We start from the raw sequence: 20,325 nt of genomic DNA, 5'->3' as shown, positions 1-20,325 counted from the left end.
ATGCATGACATTGTTACATAGAAGTAATTAATTTCACTAAGAGATATAAACACACATTAAGAAAATGGAGACTCTTGTTAAGTTTGTGTGCCTTATTGCTTTTGTTGTACTTGTTAGTGTTGCAAGTGTGGAAAGTGCTGGTGAATGTGGAAAATCCACTACACCAGATAATGAAGCTTTTAAGCTAGCTCCTTGTGCAAGTGCAGCACAAGATGAAAATGCAAGTGTGTCACAAAGTTGTTGTGCTCAGGTTAAGAAACTTGGTCAGAATCCAAGTTGTTTATGTGCTGTTATGCTATCAAACACTGCCAAAATGTCTGGTGCTGACCCTCAAATTGCTGTGACTATCCCTAAACGTTGCAACATTGCTACTCGCCCTGTTGGTTACAAGTGTGGACGTAAGTATAATTAATTCTCACTTTTAATTTAGATGAAATGCTAGCAAACACAATTTTGACATTCTATATATAACTCTATTATTGGGTGATATATCTATTTCATGTTGTTTCTACAAATAAATTTAATTCAGGTTAGTCACTTGATGCAATATATGAACAGTTATATTGTAGTAAAATGAGCATATATGATTGATGCAGCCACAATTGTGTTGTAATGCCAAATTGATCTTGTGGTTGTATGGCCAATCTAAGATAGTCTAGCCAACAAAAACCTCATGGTTGTGTAAGAGAAAGTTTGATTAACAAAAATTAATATATTTAGTCTAAATTTTAACTAAACACATCAATTTTTATTGACTCAATTTGTATTTTTATTTTAAAGCGAATGGAGTTAGGGCTGTTCATGGTTGGTTTTTTAAAAAAACCAAACCATATCCATTTTAAAACCAATATATAAATTTAGATTTATAACCAAATCCATTATTTGGTTTAAAACCGGTTATAAAACCAATTGTAAAATTGGTTATGGTTAAATAACCGGTTTATAATTAAGCAACCGGTTTTGAAAATTTTAATTTTAAAATCGATTTTTTTTTTCAAAATCAGTTAAAATTTGATTATTTTTTAAAAAATCATTTATTCATAGTTTAAAAATCAGTTATTTCAAAAAATCGATTTTTCGATAAATTTTTTTAAAAAAATTCTCACCAAATTTTTCAAGAAAAAGTTCGATTTAAAATTTTTTTGAGAAAAAAAAGTTTTTTTTTATTTTATTTTTTTCCGATAATTTTTCGAAAAAAAAATTTCAAATTTTTTTCAATAAATAAAATCGCAAAATTAATAAAATATTAATAGTGGATAAAAACCAAATCCAAATATAAAACAAAAGTGGTTATCCAACCGTTTATAAATAAACCGGATTATAACCAAATGATTTTAACCGGATATTTAAAATGGATTTGGATCCAGTTTTGGATTTGGGCCACATAACCGGATTTTTTGCACAGCCCTAAATGGAGTAATGATTTGGAGCCATTTTTATAATTTTACTACGGATCGATAAATATGCTAATTCGTCTTATAAAATTCTGATTTTGCAGCTTACACTCTGCCTTGATAGAGTTGAGGTTATTGCTGAAAACAAAGATAAATGGGATATGCATCGTTGCTGTTAGCTACTAGTATGGTGATTATCACAGCTTCTTTGAGTTGTCTTGTAACTTTGTTGTTGTTTATAGTGGATAAGAAGAGCTAGCAGCTCACTTGTGTACACCCTGAATAAAACATGCACTTTCAGTTCAGTGTTTTATTTTATGAATCTTATTAAACTTTATGGTTGATGCTTTTACATTATATTTCAGTCATTGTTACCACTTACTAACACTGAATATAATTTATTGTAAAAAAAAAAAAGCTTAGAACCATGGTCTGAGTTCCAATTGAAAGAGGTGCTCATATTTAATATCCACAATATTTCAAATAAAATTATTTTTGATGGAGGAAACCTATAATAATAATAATAATATAGTAGTTTTACTACTGTTTTAGCCATGTATTGCAAACATACATTAATACATTGTTTGGTGTGATAGAGAAAAGCGAGGAGATGAAAATAATTTTAACAAGGACAAGAAAATTAAAATTTTCTCTCCTTGTGTGGTCCAAAGGGAGTGGAGACTAGATAAAATAATATTTATTAATCAGAATAATTTGAGTTATAGAGTATGGTTATAATGAAAAGAAAAGGTTAAAGAAGGTGATGATATATATGATGGAGTTGTGAAAAAAACAAAGCATTAGTAAGGACAATTCTAAAAAATATAAAAACATGATATAACTAAAGATAATTTAGTCCACATAGTTTAAAAATTATAAATTATTTTTCTCAAATTTTAAAGAGAAAGCAATAACTGACCTAGTAACTATGCCCAACCATAGTAGTTGTATCATTACCAACTACTCTACTTAAATATTTTAACATGGCACCAAGGAAAAAACAAGCAGAAAAATCCACCATAGGTGGATAAGGATAGATGAGATGGATCATGCATGGTATATAAACAACATAGACTGAGAGAGTGATAAGGTGGTTGGGTGCTTTGGAGGAGTTGGAGTGATAATGATGTCATGAGATCAACTCTTCTCTCTAACAAAAATTAACAACTAATTATAACATTGGTTATTTAAAAAAAAGTATATATATATATAAACAACATAGACTGAATCTCTAGAAAACTACTATATAAGATAAGAAAATGAGTGGACATGCCCTTTAACCAACTGTTATGTACATGTTACTAGATAGTTATTCTTCATAGGCTGTGGACCACATTCTACTTTTGAATGGTGTTTTAACTTATAGCATTGTGTCGAAATTTGTTGGCTTTCTTGGAGTGTAAGTAATAAAGATGGTTCATGAATCTTTAACTTTCCACACTCTTCAAGAATATTTTATTATTCTTAGTAACTTCATCATCTACAACCCGTGAATGTGTAGCTAAAATGACTTTAGAATCTACAAGCAAGGCATAAACTAGATAGTAAAAAATAAATGCACATCACATTGTTCATAGATGAGTCAGCAGGTTTGGTTAGTGAATTTTCAAAGAGAAAATTCACCAAAAGATGCAGCCTGCAAGAATCATATCCTTATTTGTTGTGTTCTTCCCTTACTGATGTAGTCTGCATTGAGAGCAAGAACAAGGCAAGGAAAAATAGCATTGAAAAACTATACTACTTGTTTCTTCATAGATTACTAATCAAAAGCTATTATAGACAGAATAAAGGAACATTGAGATCATGGAAGTAGAGAGGAAAACACAGAGTATTCCAACCTAGAGTACCAATTTTGAAGTTTGATCCCTCAACAGCAGTTTTCCTATTTAGTGCAGAGCGCAGAGCCAGAGACTCTCTTCCAAACACCTGAATAATCACAAACCATAATAAATACATAATCGGTTCCTTGCCGCAGCATTCGATCCTCTATCACATAATCTAAGTTATTGATGATTTTCAATTTCAAAAATGAGTTTAAAATCATCATTGTCAATTTCAGAGATCAAAATGCAATTATATTGTAGAGGAGGGTATGTATCAAAAAACAAATTCATCATCACACAACAATAGAGAGATTTTGTTGATAGAAAGTTAAAACATACTACGAAATTGGTGAAAAATTCCTAAAGATTAATAACACATGTGATAGAGAAACCTGCAATCTCCTCTCCTCTGTTCATATCCTGCAAAAGCAAAACAGATTGGTTTCTATAATTCTTTTATCTTTAGGAATGTGAAAGTTTACTACTTGTGCTTGAATTAGTATAGCATACAGGACACTGTTTGTATCCTCAATCAGAAATAGAATTAACCAAACCAGTACCCAAATATAAATAACCTTCAAAACATGGTTATTCCAAATAATAAGAGTCTAAATCAACCTTTACTACTAATATTTAAATTATACTATAGAAACCCTATAAAGTTTTTTGAAGGTAAATGCATGCTTGGATAAAAAGTGCAAAAACATGGTTGCATGATATTCTGTGGAGCCAAGAATATCTAAATATCATTAAGAAGCATATTTATCAAAGAATAATGTCCATCAATAAAAAACTTCAAACAAACAAGCATAAAGGGAAACTAACAAATTATAGAACAATTTGAACCAAATTATTCTCCTGTTCATCAAACTTACATTGTTTTAAATGAGTAAAAGTGCAGGCATTTGAGCAAGAAAAACTTCTATTTGTAACATTGACGTTTTATTAACATAAACCCTACAATGCATAAACAACAATCCAATTTTGAAATTGTTCGAGAAATCAAAGCCCCCTTTTCGTAGTACTGAGGGAGTTTTATTGAAGTTGTGAACAAAAAGAAGGGGAAAACGAAACCTAGAAAAACAAACAGATTTGTTTGGAGAAAAAAAAAACTCAAAAAAATTTGGACCATTTCTCGATTTGTGCGTGTCATCCTTGCGCAGGGGCCATGCTAATCTTCTCTGTATCGTTCCAATTTTATCAGATGTCCCCGAAGGGACATACTATACTGCTCGAACATTGTATATAAATATTAAATATTCGAATATTTAGACGATGTGGGACAAAAAGCACGGAAACACAACAATAATAATATGTAAATCTTTCTCTTCAACCTTCACTTGATCGGAAGCAAGCAACCGACCAAGATGCATCCATCTCCTTCAGATAAAAGAAAACCGAACTTTATCTTTCTCTCTCACACTCAAACCATGACAATACCATATATTTATTTTATTTTAAAGTGGTCGTACATATAGAATGTGTAGCCTTTCTTCACTACTCTTGCAGCCTGCAGTCTTTTCATAGCCTTTCACCTCAATTCACTCATTTCTATTATTTTTCTTTTTATTTGTATATTTATTACTACTTGTTTTTCATTTTTTCCATCTATGTGGAAAATATTTTATGAACACCTAAACCACCTCTCCCTTTTAAACGTTCATAGCCTTTCACCTCAATTCACTCATTTGTCATATGATTTTTTAAGTTAATTTCGAATTTTATTATTTTATTTTTACAAATTCTTGAAAATAGCCTTTCAATTTTAAAATTTATAATTTTTTTTTGTTATTTTTTCATATTTTTAAATAAAAAATTGAAATTTGACATATTTTAGATGATGTGGTATTGAAATTCATGTTGCAGGATATTTTAGATTCATTAATTATTTATATAATATCAATTAAATTATAAAAATGAATAATTTTTAAAGTTGAGACTAAAATTTTTAAAGAATTTTATTGCAATTTTATGAGTATTAATTATTCTATTTTATAATATTATATGTTATTTAGTTTAAAATATATTAAATTGTTATTTTTTAATTAAAAAATAATAAATAGACCAAAATAATCTAATTTTAAGATAGAGGGACTGATTCTATTAATTGATAAAATATAGGATATCAAAATTGTAATTAAGTTTTGTTTTTTAAATTTAAGTTTGAGTTTTATAAAAGTTTAGTGAGGTATGCTAACGCAAACTTATTTAAAAGTCTATTTTTTATTAATATTTTTAAATAAATACTTAGACTTAGCTTTTAATAGATTAACAGTTTAATAGGTCAATAAAATTAAATTTTTTTTCTTCCAAATTTGACGTGATATTTTATAAAATTTGACTTTATACACATCATATTTCAATTTTATTTTATTATAACATTTAAAAACAATATGAATAAACTTCTAAAAGGTTGACATATTTATAATTTACAATAAAGTTCAAAATCTAATGTATAATAATATTAATAAAAAAATATTTTTTATATTTAATTAAGATAAAATTAAAATAATTTTTCTATTTTTTGTAACCAAATAATTTTAACTAAATATAAAAAAGTCTAAACTTTATCTATCTAAAAATAATTTGGTAAATAATTTGGTCTATCTTAAGTGAGTAGGAGACTGCATCATAAACCCCTATTGAATGGTATGAAATATTCTCACTCTTATAATTGTCCTTAAGTTTTTTTTTAGTGAATAAACATTTTTTTAACGATATTGAATAAACATCCTTAGTTAAAGATCAAACTTCTGATATTATTATTAGAACTTCATTATTACCAATGTTCTCTTTGATGTAATTGAGCGTCTGAAACTTAAAATTTTCCGGCCGTATGGTTGCATGATATTATGTGGAGCCAAGAATATCTAAATATCATTAAGAAGCATATTTATCACAGAATAATGTCCATCAATAAAAAACTTCACACAAACAAGCATAAAGGGAAACTAACAAATTATAGAACAATTTGAACCAAATTATTCTCCTGTTCATCAAACTTACATTGTTTTAAATGAGTAAAAGTGCAGGCATTTGAGCAATAAAAACTTCTATTTGTAACATTGACGTTTTACTAACATAAACCCTACAATGCATAAACAACAATCCAATTTTGAAATTGTTCGAGAAATCAAAGCCCCCTTTTCGTAGTACCGAGGGAGTTTTATTGAAGTTGTGAACAAAAAGAAGGGGAAAACGAAACCTAGAAAAACAAACAGATTTGTTTGGAGAAAAAAAAAACTCAAAAAAATTTGGACCATTTCTCGATTTGTGCGTGTCATCCTTGCGCAGGGGCCATGCTAATCTTCTCTGTATCGTTCCAATTTTATCGGATGTCCCCGAAGGGACATACTATACTGCTCGAACATTGTATATAAATATTAAATATTCGAATATTTAGACGATGTGGGACAAAAAGCACGGAAACACAACAATAATAATATGTAAATCTTTCTCTTCAACCTTCACTTGATCGGAAGCAAGCAACCGACCAAGATGCATCCATCTCCTTCAGATAAAAGAAAACCGAACTTTATCTTTCTCTCTCACACTCAAACCATGACAATACCATATATTTATTTTATTTTAAAGTGGTCGTACATATAGAATGTGTAGCCTTTCTTCACTACTCTTGCAGCCTGCAGTCTTTTCATAGCCTTTCACCTCAATTCACTCATTTCTATTATTTTTCTTTTTATTTGTATATTTATTACTACTTGTTTTTCATTTTTTCCATCTATGTGGAAAATATTTTATGAACACCTAAACCACCTCTCCCTTTTAAACGTTCATAGCCTTTCACCTCAATTCACTCATTTGTCATATGATTTTTTAAGTTAATTTCGAATTTTATTATTTTATTTTTACAAATTCTTGAAAATAGCCTTTCAATTTTAAAATTTATAATTTTTTTTTGTTATTTTTTCATATTTTTAAATAAAAAATTGAAATTTGACATATTTTAGATGATGTGGTATTGAAATTCATGTTGCAGGATATTTTAGATTCATTAATTATTTATATAATATCAATTAAATTATAAAAATGAATAATTTTTAAAGTTGAGACTAAAATTTTTAAAGAATTTTATTGCAATTTTATGAGTATTAATTATTCTATTTTATAATATTATATGTTATTTAGTTTAAAATATATTAAATTGTTATTTTTTAATTAAAAAATAATAAATAGACCAAAATAATCTAATTTTAAGATAGAGGGACTGATTCTATTAATTGATAAAATATAGGATATCAAAATTGTAATTAAGTTTTGTTTTTTAAATTTAAGTTTGAGTTTTATAAAAGTTTAGTGAGGTATGCTAACGCAAACTTATTTAAAAGTCTATTTTTTATTAATATTTTTAAATAAATACTTAGACTTAGCTTTTAATAGATTAACAGTTTAATAGGTCAATAAAATTAAATTTTTTTTCTTCCAAATTTGACGTGATATTTTATAAAATTTGACTTTATACACATCATATTTCAATTTTATTTTATTATAACATTTAAAAACAATATGAATAAACTTCTAAAAGGTTGACATATTTATAATTTACAATAAAGTTCAAAATCTAATGTATAATAATATTAATAAAAAAATATTTTTTATATTTAATTAAGATAAAATTAAAATAATTTTTCTATTTTTTGTAACCAAATAATTTTAACTAAATATAAAAAAGTCTAAACTTTATCTATCTAAAAATAATTTGGTAAATAATTTGGTCTATCTTAAGTGAGTAGGAGACTGCATCATAAACCCCTATTGAATGGTATGAAATATTCTCACTCTTATAATTGTCCTTAAGTTTTTTTTTAGTGAATAAACATTTTTTTAACGATATTGAATAAACATCCTTAGTTAAAGATCAAACTTCTGATATTATTATTAGAACTTCATTATTACCAATGTTCTCTTTGATGTAATTGAGCGTCTGAAACTTAAAATTTTCCGGCCGTATGGTTGCATGATATTATGTGGAGCCAAGAATATCTAAATATCATTAAGAAGCATATTTATCACAGAATAATGTCCATCAATAAAAAACTTCACACAAACAAGCATAAAGGGAAACTAACAAATTATAGAACAATTTGAACCAAATTATTCTCCTGTTCATCAAACTTACATTGTTTTAAATGAGTAAAAGTGCAGGCATTTGAGCAATAAAAACTTCTATTTGTAACATTGACGTTTTACTAACATAAACCCTACAATGCATAAACAACAATCCAATTTTGAAATTGTTCGAGAAATCAAAGCCCCCTTTTCGTAGTACCGAGGGAGTTTTATTGAAGTTGTGAACAAAAAGAAGGGGAAAACGAAACCTAGAAAAACAAACAGATTTGTTTGGAGAAAAAAAAAACTCAAAAAAATTTGGACCATTTCTCGATTTGTGCGTGTCATCCTTGCGCAGGGGCCATGCTAATCTTCTCTGTATCGTTCCAATTTTATCGGATGTCCCCGAAGGGACATACTATACTGCTCGAACATTGTATATAAATATTAAATATTCGAATATTTAGACGATGTGGGACAAAAAGCACGGAAACACAACAATAATAATATGTAAATCTTTCTCTTCAACCTTCACTTGATCGGAAGCAAGCAACCGACCAAGATGCATCCATCTCCTTCAGATAAAAGAAAACCGAACTTTATCTTTCTCTCTCACACTCAAACCATGACAATACCATATATTTATTTTATTTTAAAGTGGTCGTACATATAGAATGTGTAGCCTTTCTTCACTACTCTTGCAGCCTGCAGTCTTTTCATAGCCTTTCACCTCAATTCACTCATTTCTATTATTTTTCTTTTTATTTGTATATTTATTACTACTTGTTTTTCATTTTTTCCATCTATGTGGAAAATATTTTATGAACACCTAAACCACCTCTCCCTTTTAAACGTTCATAGCCTTTCACCTCAATTCACTCATTTGTCATATGATTTTTTAAGTTAATTTCGAATTTTATTATTTTATTTTTACAAATTCTTGAAAATAGCCTTTCAATTTTAAAATTTATAATTTTTTTTTGTTATTTTTTCATATTTTTAAATAAAAAATTGAAATTTGACATATTTTAGATGATGTGGTATTGAAATTCATGTTGCAGGATATTTTAGATTCATTAATTATTTATATAATATCAATTAAATTATAAAAATGAATAATTTTTAAAGTTGAGACTAAAATTTTTAAAGAATTTTATTGCAATTTTATGAGTATTAATTATTCTATTTTATAATATTATATGTTATTTAGTTTAAAATATATTAAATTGTTATTTTTTAATTAAAAAATAATAAATAGACCAAAATAATCTAATTTTAAGATAGAGGGACTGATTCTATTAATTGATAAAATATAGGATATCAAAATTGTAATTAAGTTTTGTTTTTTAAATTTAAGTTTGAGTTTTATAAAAGTTTAGTGAGGTATGCTAACGCAAACTTATTTAAAAGTCTATTTTTTATTAATATTTTTAAATAAATACTTAGACTTAGCTTTTAATAGATTAACAGTTTAATAGGTCAATAAAATTAAATTTTTTTTCTTCCAAATTTGACGTGATATTTTATAAAATTTGACTTTATACACATCATATTTCAATTTTATTTTATTATAACATTTAAAAACAATATGAATAAACTTCTAAAAGGTTGACATATTTATAATTTACAATAAAGTTCAAAATCTAATGTATAATAATATTAATAAAAAAATATTTTTTATATTTAATTAAGATAAAATTAAAATAATTTTTCTATTTTTTGTAACCAAATAATTTTAACTAAATATAAAAAAGTCTAAACTTTATCTATCTAAAAATAATTTGGTAAATAATTTGGTCTATCTTAAGTGAGTAGGAGACTGCATCATAAACCCCTATTGAATGGTATGAAATATTCTCACTCTTATAATTGTCCTTAAGTTTTTTTTTAGTGAATAAACATTTTTTTAACGATATTGAATAAACATCCTTAGTTAAAGATCAAACTTCTGATATTATTATTAGAACTTCATTATTACCAATGTTCTCTTTGATGTAATTGAGCGTCTGAAACTTAAAATTTTCCGGCCGTATGGTTGCATGATATTATGTGGAGCCAAGAATATCTAAATATCATTAAGAAGCATATTTATCACAGAATAATGTCCATCAATAAAAAACTTCACACAAACAAGCATAAAGGGAAACTAACAAATTATAGAACAATTTGAACCAAATTATTCTCCTGTTCATCAAACTTACATTGTTTTAAATGAGTAAAAGTGCAGGCATTTGAGCAATAAAAACTTCTATTTGTAACATTGACGTTTTACTAACATAAACCCTACAATGCATAAACAACAATCCAATTTTGAAATTGTTCGAGAAATCAAAGCCCCCTTTTCGTAGTACCGAGGGAGTTTTATTGAAGTTGTGAACAAAAAGAAGGGGAAAACGAAACCTAGAAAAACAAACAGATTTGTTTGGAGAAAAAAAAAACTCAAAAAAATTTGGACCATTTCTCGATTTGTGCGTGTCATCCTTGCGCAGGGGCCATGCTAATCTTCTCTGTATCGTTCCAATTTTATCGGATGTCCCCGAAGGGACATACTATACTGCTCGAACATTGTATATAAATATTAAATATTCGAATATTTAGACGATGTGGGACAAAAAGCACGGAAACACAACAATAATAATATGTAAATCTTTCTCTTCAACCTTCACTTGATCGGAAGCAAGCAACCGACCAAGATGCATCCATCTCCTTCAGATAAAAGAAAACCGAACTTTATCTTTCTCTCTCACACTCAAACCATGACAATACCATATATTTATTTTATTTTAAAGTGGTCGTACATATAGAATGTGTAGCCTTTCTTCACTACTCTTGCAGCCTGCAGTCTTTTCATAGCCTTTCACCTCAATTCACTCATTTCTATTATTTTTCTTTTTATTTGTATATTTATTACTACTTGTTTTTCATTTTTTCCATCTATGTGGAAAATATTTTATGAACACCTAAACCACCTCTCCCTTTTAAACGTTCATAGCCTTTCACCTCAATTCACTCATTTGTCATATGATTTTTTAAGTTAATTTCGAATTTTATTATTTTATTTTTACAAATTCTTGAAAATAGCCTTTCAATTTTAAAATTTATAATTTTTTTTTGTTATTTTTTCATATTTTTAAATAAAAAATTGAAATTTGACATATTTTAGATGATGTGGTATTGAAATTCATGTTGCAGGATATTTTAGATTCATTAATTATTTATATAATATCAATTAAATTATAAAAATGAATAATTTTTAAAGTTGAGACTAAAATTTTTAAAGAATTTTATTGCAATTTTATGAGTATTAATTATTCTATTTTATAATATTATATGTTATTTAGTTTAAAATATATTAAATTGTTATTTTTTAATTAAAAAATAATAAATAGACCAAAATAATCTAATTTTAAGATAGAGGGACTGATTCTATTAATTGATAAAATATAGGATATCAAAATTGTAATTAAGTTTTGTTTTTTAAATTTAAGTTTGAGTTTTATAAAAGTTTAGTGAGGTATGCTAACGCAAACTTATTTAAAAGTCTATTTTTTATTAATATTTTTAAATAAATACTTAGACTTAGCTTTTAATAGATTAACAGTTTAATAGGTCAATAAAATTAAATTTTTTTTCTTCCAAATTTGACGTGATATTTTATAAAATTTGACTTTATACACATCATATTTCAATTTTATTTTATTATAACATTTAAAAACAATATGAATAAACTTCTAAAAGGTTGACATATTTATAATTTACAATAAAGTTCAAAATCTAATGTATAATAATATTAATAAAAAAATATTTTTTATATTTAATTAAGATAAAATTAAAATAATTTTTCTATTTTTTGTAACCAAATAATTTTAACTAAATATAAAAAAGTCTAAACTTTATCTATCTAAAAATAATTTGGTAAATAATTTGGTCTATCTTAAGTGAGTAGGAGACTGCATCATAAACCCCTATTGAATGGTATGAAATATTCTCACTCTTATAATTGTCCTTAAGTTTTTTTTTAGTGAATAAACATTTTTTTAACGATATTGAATAAACATCCTTAGTTAAAGATCAAACTTCTGATATTATTATTAGAACTTCATTATTACCAATGTTCTCTTTGATGTAATTGAGCGTCTGAAACTTAAAATTTTCCGGCCGTATGGTTGCATGATATTATGTGGAGCCAAGAATATCTAAATATCATTAAGAAGCATATTTATCACAGAATAATGTCCATCAATAAAAAACTTCACACAAACAAGCATAAAGGGAAACTAACAAATTATAGAACAATTTGAACCAAATTATTCTCCTGTTCATCAAACTTACATTGTTTTAAATGAGTAAAAGTGCAGGCATTTGAGCAATAAAAACTTCTATTTGTAACATTGACGTTTTACTAACATAAACCCTACAATGCATAAACAACAATCCAATTTTGAAATTGTTCGAGAAATCAAAGCCCCCTTTTCGTAGTACCGAGGGAGTTTTATTGAAGTTGTGAACAAAAAGAAGGGGAAAACGAAACCTAGAAAAACAAACAGATTTGTTTGGAGAAAAAAAAAACTCAAAAAAATTTGGACCATTTCTCGATTTGTGCGTGTCATCCTTGCGCAGGGGCCATGCTAATCTTCTCTGTATCGTTCCAATTTTATCGGATGTCCCCGAAGGGACATACTATACTGCTCGAACATTGTATATAAATATTAAATATTCGAATATTTAGACGATGTGGGACAAAAAGCACGGAAACACAACAATAATAATATGTAAATCTTTCTCTTCAACCTTCACTTGATCGGAAGCAAGCAACCGACCAAGATGCATCCATCTCCTTCAGATAAAAGAAAACCGAACTTTATCTTTCTCTCTCACACTCAAACCATGACAATACCATATATTTATTTTATTTTAAAGTGGTCGTACATATAGAATGTGTAGCCTTTCTTCACTACTCTTGCAGCCTGCAGTCTTTTCATAGCCTTTCACCTCAATTCACTCATTTCTATTATTTTTCTTTTTATTTGTATATTTATTACTACTTGTTTTTCATTTTTTCCATCTATGTGGAAAATATTTTATGAACACCTAAACCACCTCTCCCTTTTAAACGTTCATAGCCTTTCACCTCAATTCACTCATTTGTCATATGATTTTTTAAGTTAATTTCGAATTTTATTATTTTATTTTTACAAATTCTTGAAAATAGCCTTTCAATTTTAAAATTTATAATTTTTTTTTGTTATTTTTTCATATTTTTAAATAAAAAATTGAAATTTGACATATTTTAGATGATGTGGTATTGAAATTCATGTTGCAGGATATTTTAGATTCATTAATTATTTATATAATATCAATTAAATTATAAAAATGAATAATTTTTAAAGTTGAGACTAAAATTTTTAAAGAATTTTATTGCAATTTTATGAGTATTAATTATTCTATTTTATAATATTATATGTTATTTAGTTTAAAATATATTAAATTGTTATTTTTTAATTAAAAAATAATAAATAGACCAAAATAATCTAATTTTAAAATAGAGGGACTGATTCTATTAATTGATAAAAAATAGGATATCAAAATTGTAATTAAGTTTTGTTTTTTAAATTTAAGTTTGAGTTTTATAAAAGTTTAGTGAGGTATGCTAACGCAAACTTATTTAAAAGTCTATTTTTTATTAATATTTTTAAATAAATACTTAGACTTAGCTTTTAATAGATTAACAGTTTAATAGGTCAATAAAATTAAATTTTTTTTCTTCCAAATTTGACGTGATATTTTATAAAATTTGACTTTATACACATCATATTTCAATTTTATTTTATTATAACATTTAAAAACAATATGAATAAACTTCTAAAAGGTTGACATATTTATAATTTACAATAAAGTTCAAAATCTAATGTATAATAATATTAATAAAAAAATATTTTTTATATTTAATTAAGATAAAATTAAAATAATTTTTCTATTTTTTGTAACCAAATAATTTTAACTAAATATAAAAAAGTCTAAACTTTATCTATCTAAAAATAATTTGGTAAATAATTTGGTCTATCTTAAGTGAGTAGGAGACTGCATCATAAACCCCTATTGAATGGTATGAAATATTCTCACTCTTATAATTGTCCTTAAGTTTTTTTTTAGTGAATAAACATTTTTTTAACGATATTGAATAAACATCCTTAACTAAAGATCAAACTTCTGATATTATTATTAGAACTTCATTATTACCAATGTTCTCTTTGATGTAATTGAGCGTCTGAAACTTAAAATTTTCCGGCCGTATCATGTTCTTTCTTTAGTCATTACCACGGAGAATGAGATAATAGAAAATTGCTAATTTCCAACAATTTACAAAATTTCCCGATAATTAAACTTTACCTATATCATTGATTTAAGACAAGCATGATGATTCAAAAAAAACAAAACGACAAGCATGAGGGTCTAGGTTGCCCTTCTTTTGGTTGTTCCACGAAGAATTGTGAATAAGTGGCTAAAATAATATGACACCAATTAAAATTATTTTATGTTATTTTTACATTGATCCCACCGGCACAACTCGACTAACCATTACAACAACTGGTTGTTTGTTTAGCAAATCAATTATAAATATTATACGTATATTAAAACAATATAATAAAAAAATATATTAAAAAATATAATAATTGAAATAAAAAAAACCATTTTACAACTATTTATTTAATTATTAGTGTGTTTTGCACTATTATTAATATAAAATACAATAATACTTTGAAAGTTAGTCTTTTTAGAATTTGTTTTCTTAGTCTCTTAACTTTAAGTCAATTTATGTGGATCATTCTAACATTTAATTGATTTTTTTTTAAATATATTTAGCATATTATAAATATTCTTCCATAAAGATTTATAATTTAATAACAAGGAGTGAATTCAATATAAAATTTTCATCAAAAACTCAAGAAATAAAACATAGTGTATATTTGCAAAGTTTAGTCGTATTATGATAAACAATTGATTTTTTTATATAGACTAATACAATCTATTCTCGATTTTAAGTAGTATGTATTGTTCATACGACTAATTCAATTTTTAATTTAAGTTGTTTTCAACACTCGGGTGAATAATCAACTTCATAAAAATAAAAATATATAATATAATTTATTTTTTTTAAAACAAATTTTACAAAGATTAAAAAAATATATAATAGAATTTTACAATTTTCGTATCTAAAAAAATTAAAATACGATTTTTCGGTATATATGATACATAATATCTAAAACTTGTTTGCTTATTTTACGCACAACAACTACATGGTGAAGTGGTTAGGTGTGCTGTACATTGCTTGTTATTATGGACATAAATAATATAAAAATATATATAAAAACTTGTAAAATAATATTTATAAGTGGATAGAGGTAAGAATTATATTTATCTAATTTTAATAAGTGGCGTATTATTATTGATATATTATCCATAATTCTTTCAACGACAACCTAAATTTATTTTTTATTTTTAAAGTGAACCGTGTAACCGTGCTGTTATTGACACAATAATTATCTTCATACAATTAATGAACCATGAACCCATTGTCTAGTTACGAGTTGCACAATCTTTCTAATTGTGAATATCAATAATACTAATGTTGTAGAGGGCAAAAACATAGGGAAATTTGGAAATTCATGACTAGTTTTACATCTACATTCAACTCAAGCACCAAAGATAAGTTAGCAATAGTATTTTCATTTGACGCATGTTCACCAAATGGCATCCAAGAGAGGACAATATTTTAATTGAAGAAAGAAAATTAAAATTAAGGTTTTGACTGGACATAATTTCAAATGCAGCTAATCCATCTTCCTTTGTAGAAGGATGGAGTTGTGAAAAAATAACATTAGCAAGGACAATATTTAAATTTTTTAAAAATAACTAGATAATTTAGTCGACATTAATTGTTTTTAAACTTTAAATTATTTTCTCAATTTTAAAGAAAAGGCAATAGCTGACCTAGTAGCTATGCTAAACTATAGTAGTTGTATTATATCTCTACCAAATACTATTCTTAAATATTTTAACAATGCCCCAAGGCAAAAAAAACAAGCAGAAAAATCCACCATTGATGGATAAGGATAGATGAGATGGATCATGTTTTGGACATAGTATATAAACATAGATTCAATCTAAAGAAAACTACTATAGGATAAGAAATTGAGTGGACATGCCCATTAACCAACTATTTTGTACATGTCTCTAGATAATTATTCTTCATAGGGTTTGGACCACACTCTACTTTTGAATGGTGTTTTAACTTATAGCATTGTGTCGAAATTTGTTGGATTTCATGGAGTGTAAGTAATAAAGATGGTTCATGAATCTTTAACTTTCCACTCTTCAAGAATATTTTATTATTCTTAGGGACTTCATCATCTACAACCCGTGAATGTGAAGCAAAAATGACTTCAGAATCTACAACAATGGTATAAACTAGATAGTCAAAAATAAATTCAAATCACATTGCTCCTAGATGAGTCAGCTTTGAAAATTCACTAAAAGATGATGTGTGCAAGAATCATAAGGACATAAATCATCCTAATCTTCTTAATTTAAAGAAGAAAAAAAAAGTAAGAATCAAAATTTGTTTTAAATATTGAATAATCTAAAATTCCACATTGATGAGAGATAAAACTCTATACAATTATACAAAGAGTGACATTCATTATCATACAATTTTGTTTTTGTGCGAATAAAATTAATATAAAAATCTAAGATGATAATACTATTCCTAAGTCATCAATCACACTAAAACTCGAGAAAAAGTTTTGCCGCTAGGAAAAAGTTGGCGGTTATCTTCATTTTCGGAGCAAAAACAATTAATTGATTTTATTTGATATTAATTCGATAAAAATAAGATAAAACAAATGTATCTTTCAAATATAATTCATTGAACCGACATCAAATAGGTCACTATTTTAACTATAAATACAAATAAAACAGTTAACTTAAACTTGCAGAAATTTTGTCTATTGTTGCTAGAGTTTTAAACGATGACTTTCTAGAAGTTTTGCCGCAATTGAAGTTATTTACATAAAAAAATCAATACAGAGTATAAACTAGTAGGAATTATATTCATAAAACACATTATTTCAGTTCAGCCAGAGGCTTCAGTCACTACATATGAAATACATATTACATAGAGGGGAAACCACTAAAAATAGAGTTTCTCCCATTTCAGCGACATAAAAGTAGCTGATGATACATATTTCTATATCATATAACTTATACATTACCATCATAGAGTACCATATTCTGTACAGGAAAATGAAAAATATATACTTATAACTATAGGTCCATATTATGATTCTGTTGTATGGCTTGAGAAAGCAACCAACCATCCACAGCATTATTTATAACTACAGTACAACGTTTCCATGTTACAAAAGATGGACAACACTGTCACACTATCCTCCTATTTAACCTGCAATTATGAATGCAACTGATTAATAACACACGGTCAAACGTATTCAAATGGATTTGGATTCTCTGTAGTCCAGTAATCATATGTTCACGCAGTCAATGAATTTAGACCATTGGATTTTAGATTTCATTTCGTATTTGATTTCAAGTGAAAGACGCAACTACATAAGTAATTCGACAGTGTAAATTTCTGATTACATGGTCCCGTGACAATATTTTTAGGAGTTCGTTATAGGTAGTTATACGTTGGATAATATTAACCAGAAGTTTGTTCAAATTTATTAGCTCAGTTATAAATACTTATAACGAACTCCTAACAATATATAACAAAAAGGATCATACACTGTCTGTGTAAACTAATTTTACACTGACATTGTGTGATTATTAAACCTGTAGAAAATCCAAATTCTGTAAATTATATCTAACATATATGAAATTCATACCTTGAGGAGCATATCCCTTGACAAGTATACTCTTTTTAATAATAGAGAGATCCTGTTGATAGAATGTCACAAAATATTAAATTGGTGAAAAATTAATGACATAAAAACCAATTGCAAAGTTTACACTACAAATCCATTAGACAATAGTATATGTCTTACCTTGCCACCAGTTTCCTCTTGAGGCACTTCCTGAATCATCCTCTCCCCCATCCTTCTTGTACTGATAAAAAAATCATGTTAGCCATTATTAGCAGTAGCAACAAAAAGGTACTATATTATTCCATTCTAAAAGTACCATTGTTTCATTCAGAAGTCATCTGCAAGGATTATGAATTCAGATTATCTGTAGTTAGTAAAACCACCTATTTTCGCAGTCAGAACATCCTGGTTGTTGGATTGAGATTTGACTGAAACAGTCTATTCTCAACTCAACGGTCATCGATATGCTGACTGCGTGATTTTGCAGACTGCAGACAATATCCAAATTTAAAGATTATAGTAAGATTGAGCTCGTTGAATGGTGTTTTCAAATATGCATTTACACCAATGTTGGTTATGCTGTTTAAATAATATCATATACCATAGTGTTCAATCCCGAATCTCGTGTACTCTGAGGATGAGAATATATGTCCTGGCCACCATAATAGATCGATGAACTAAGGTGACATGGTTGAACTCTTTGTTCTTGATAAATAGAACTCATATCCTTATATGCTGTCTTCTTCTGATTTTCACCATCACTTCCCTTACTTATGTAGTCTGCATTGAGAACAAGGAAAAATAGCATTGGAAAACTATACAACTTGTTTCTTCATAAATTAATCAAAATATCTTATTGAATTTAATTATATTATTTCATGTATATACACAAAATCTTATCTAGTTAAATTGAATCAATAAGACTCTAATCATAGAGAGTATGAAGGAAATTTGAGATAACAGAAAATAGGGCTAATAAGAAAGGTGCTACTATGTGATTTTGCTAATATCCCATTTTGAAATTTTACCAATTTTGGAGTTCAATCCCTCAGTGACAGTTTTCCCATTCAGTGCAGAGTTCAGAGACTCTCTTCCAAACACCTGAATCATCACAAACCATAAAAAAAAATTCAAAACTTTTTCAACGCAAGTCCATACACTAAATTATAATGATAATCAAATTGTAACTTCAATGATCAAAATTTTCACTATTTGTTTGTTTTTGACTTTTTGTAATTTTGTTTTAAACACAACCAACAATAAGAATAAGGGTCAAATATATTCTCTACTCTTATAAACTTATAACTATCTCAAAAAAAAAAAATCAAAAAGTTAGACTAAATACGCGTATATTTTGCTTATACTCAATTCGAAATGATGTATGTGCTTTTTAATTTCTAATAATAAGAATACATAGTAGAAATCTGCATTATAACTATGAAATGAAATGCATTGAATTGGAGTTTAAAAAAGTCAAACTAAACAAACAAATAAAATATTAATTATATAAATAAATAAATAACATACTTTAGGAGATGGAGAAAAAATAGAGTCAAAAATTCCAGAAGAAGAAGATGGATGTAAGTCATTGGAACCAAAGAGTTCAGAAGTGAAAGAAGATGAAGAACCAACTTGCTTGTTTCCTTCCATTTTTTTTTCTTTTCTAATCTATGCTTCAATCCTTCAAACAAAGTTAGATTTTTTATGTGAAGACAACTCCACAAAGAAACATCAACCACCGCCCCTAAGAACAAGTTTGTAATAATAATTAAAAAAACAGAATTGAGTTATTTTTTTCTTTTGCTAGGAAACAAACAGAGTGAAGAAAGGAGAAGAGAAGTATGAAAATGAGAGACACGTGAAAAGGTTGTAAACTAGAGAGAGAGAGAGAGTGATAGAAACCTTTGCACATACACATTTATTTATAAGCCAAAAAAGGATGATTGTGTGGTCAAAATCCTTAAAATTTTAATATTGTTTTTCAAGAATTCAAACTTTTAATATCACAAATTACTTAATATGTATCGTAAATATAAATGTCATTAAATTCTTTTTCTTCGAGAATTTTCTTCATAAAATTTAATATTTTTGAGATTATTTGTTAATAATTTTTAAAAACAAAAATTATTTTTTGTTTGTTCATGATAATAAAATAATTAT

At 26.6% G+C, this 20,325-nt stretch overlaps 2 protein-coding genes and 5 non-coding genes across 7 annotated transcripts; 1 reads left to right on the top strand and 6 right to left on the bottom strand.

The window, feature by feature from the left end:
• Nucleotides 1–1,746, top strand: LOC101514862 (uncharacterized). The gene is made up of 2 exons (XM_004492317.4): nucleotides 1–398; nucleotides 1,499–1,746. The coding sequence occupies exons 1-2, from the start codon at nucleotides 65–67 to the stop codon at nucleotides 1,513–1,515; spliced, it is 351 nt and encodes a 116-aa protein (XP_004492374.1). The 5' UTR covers nucleotides 1–64; the 3' UTR covers nucleotides 1,516–1,746.
• A 2,588-nt stretch (nucleotides 1,747–4,334) lies between these two features.
• Nucleotides 4,335–4,437, bottom strand: LOC113785903 (U6 spliceosomal RNA). Its single transcript, XR_003472084.1, has one exon. It is a non-coding gene; the product is annotated as a U6 spliceosomal RNA (small nuclear RNA).
• A 2,028-nt stretch (nucleotides 4,438–6,465) lies between these two features.
• On the bottom strand, nucleotides 6,466–6,568 carry LOC113785907 (U6 spliceosomal RNA). Its single transcript, XR_003472088.1, has one exon. It is a non-coding gene; the product is annotated as a U6 spliceosomal RNA (small nuclear RNA).
• Nucleotides 6,569–8,596: 2,028 nt separating this feature from the next.
• On the bottom strand, nucleotides 8,597–8,699 carry LOC113785906 (U6 spliceosomal RNA). The gene has a single exon (XR_003472087.1). It is a non-coding gene; the product is annotated as a U6 spliceosomal RNA (small nuclear RNA).
• A 2,028-nt stretch (nucleotides 8,700–10,727) lies between these two features.
• On the bottom strand, nucleotides 10,728–10,830 carry LOC113785905 (U6 spliceosomal RNA). The gene has a single exon (XR_003472086.1). It is a non-coding gene; the product is annotated as a U6 spliceosomal RNA (small nuclear RNA).
• Nucleotides 10,831–12,858: 2,028 nt separating this feature from the next.
• Nucleotides 12,859–12,961, bottom strand: LOC113785904 (U6 spliceosomal RNA). Its single transcript, XR_003472085.1, has one exon. It is a non-coding gene; the product is annotated as a U6 spliceosomal RNA (small nuclear RNA).
• Nucleotides 12,962–17,366: 4,405 nt separating this feature from the next.
• Nucleotides 17,367–20,053, bottom strand: LOC101514538 (uncharacterized). The gene is made up of 6 exons (XM_004492316.4): nucleotides 19,693–20,053; nucleotides 19,194–19,266; nucleotides 18,767–18,945; nucleotides 18,346–18,406; nucleotides 18,187–18,238; nucleotides 17,367–17,744 (listed from the first exon to the last, which is right to left on the bottom strand). Exons 1-5 carry the CDS (start codon nucleotides 19,813–19,815, stop codon nucleotides 18,222–18,224), a joined length of 453 nt encoding a protein of 150 aa, XP_004492373.1. The 5' UTR covers nucleotides 19,816–20,053; the 3' UTR covers nucleotides 17,367–17,744; nucleotides 18,187–18,221.
• Between the last annotated feature and the right edge of the window lie 272 nt (nucleotides 20,054–20,325).

Source organism: Cicer arietinum, chromosome 3 (assembly GCF_000331145.2).
Source record: "Cicer arietinum cultivar CDC Frontier isolate Library 1 chromosome 3, Cicar.CDCFrontier_v2.0, whole genome shotgun sequence".
NCBI lineage: Eukaryota > Viridiplantae > Streptophyta > Magnoliopsida > Fabales > Fabaceae > Cicer > Cicer arietinum.
The sequence above is the reverse complement of the archived record's forward strand: the minus strand, read 5'-3'. Positions and strand labels throughout refer to the sequence as shown.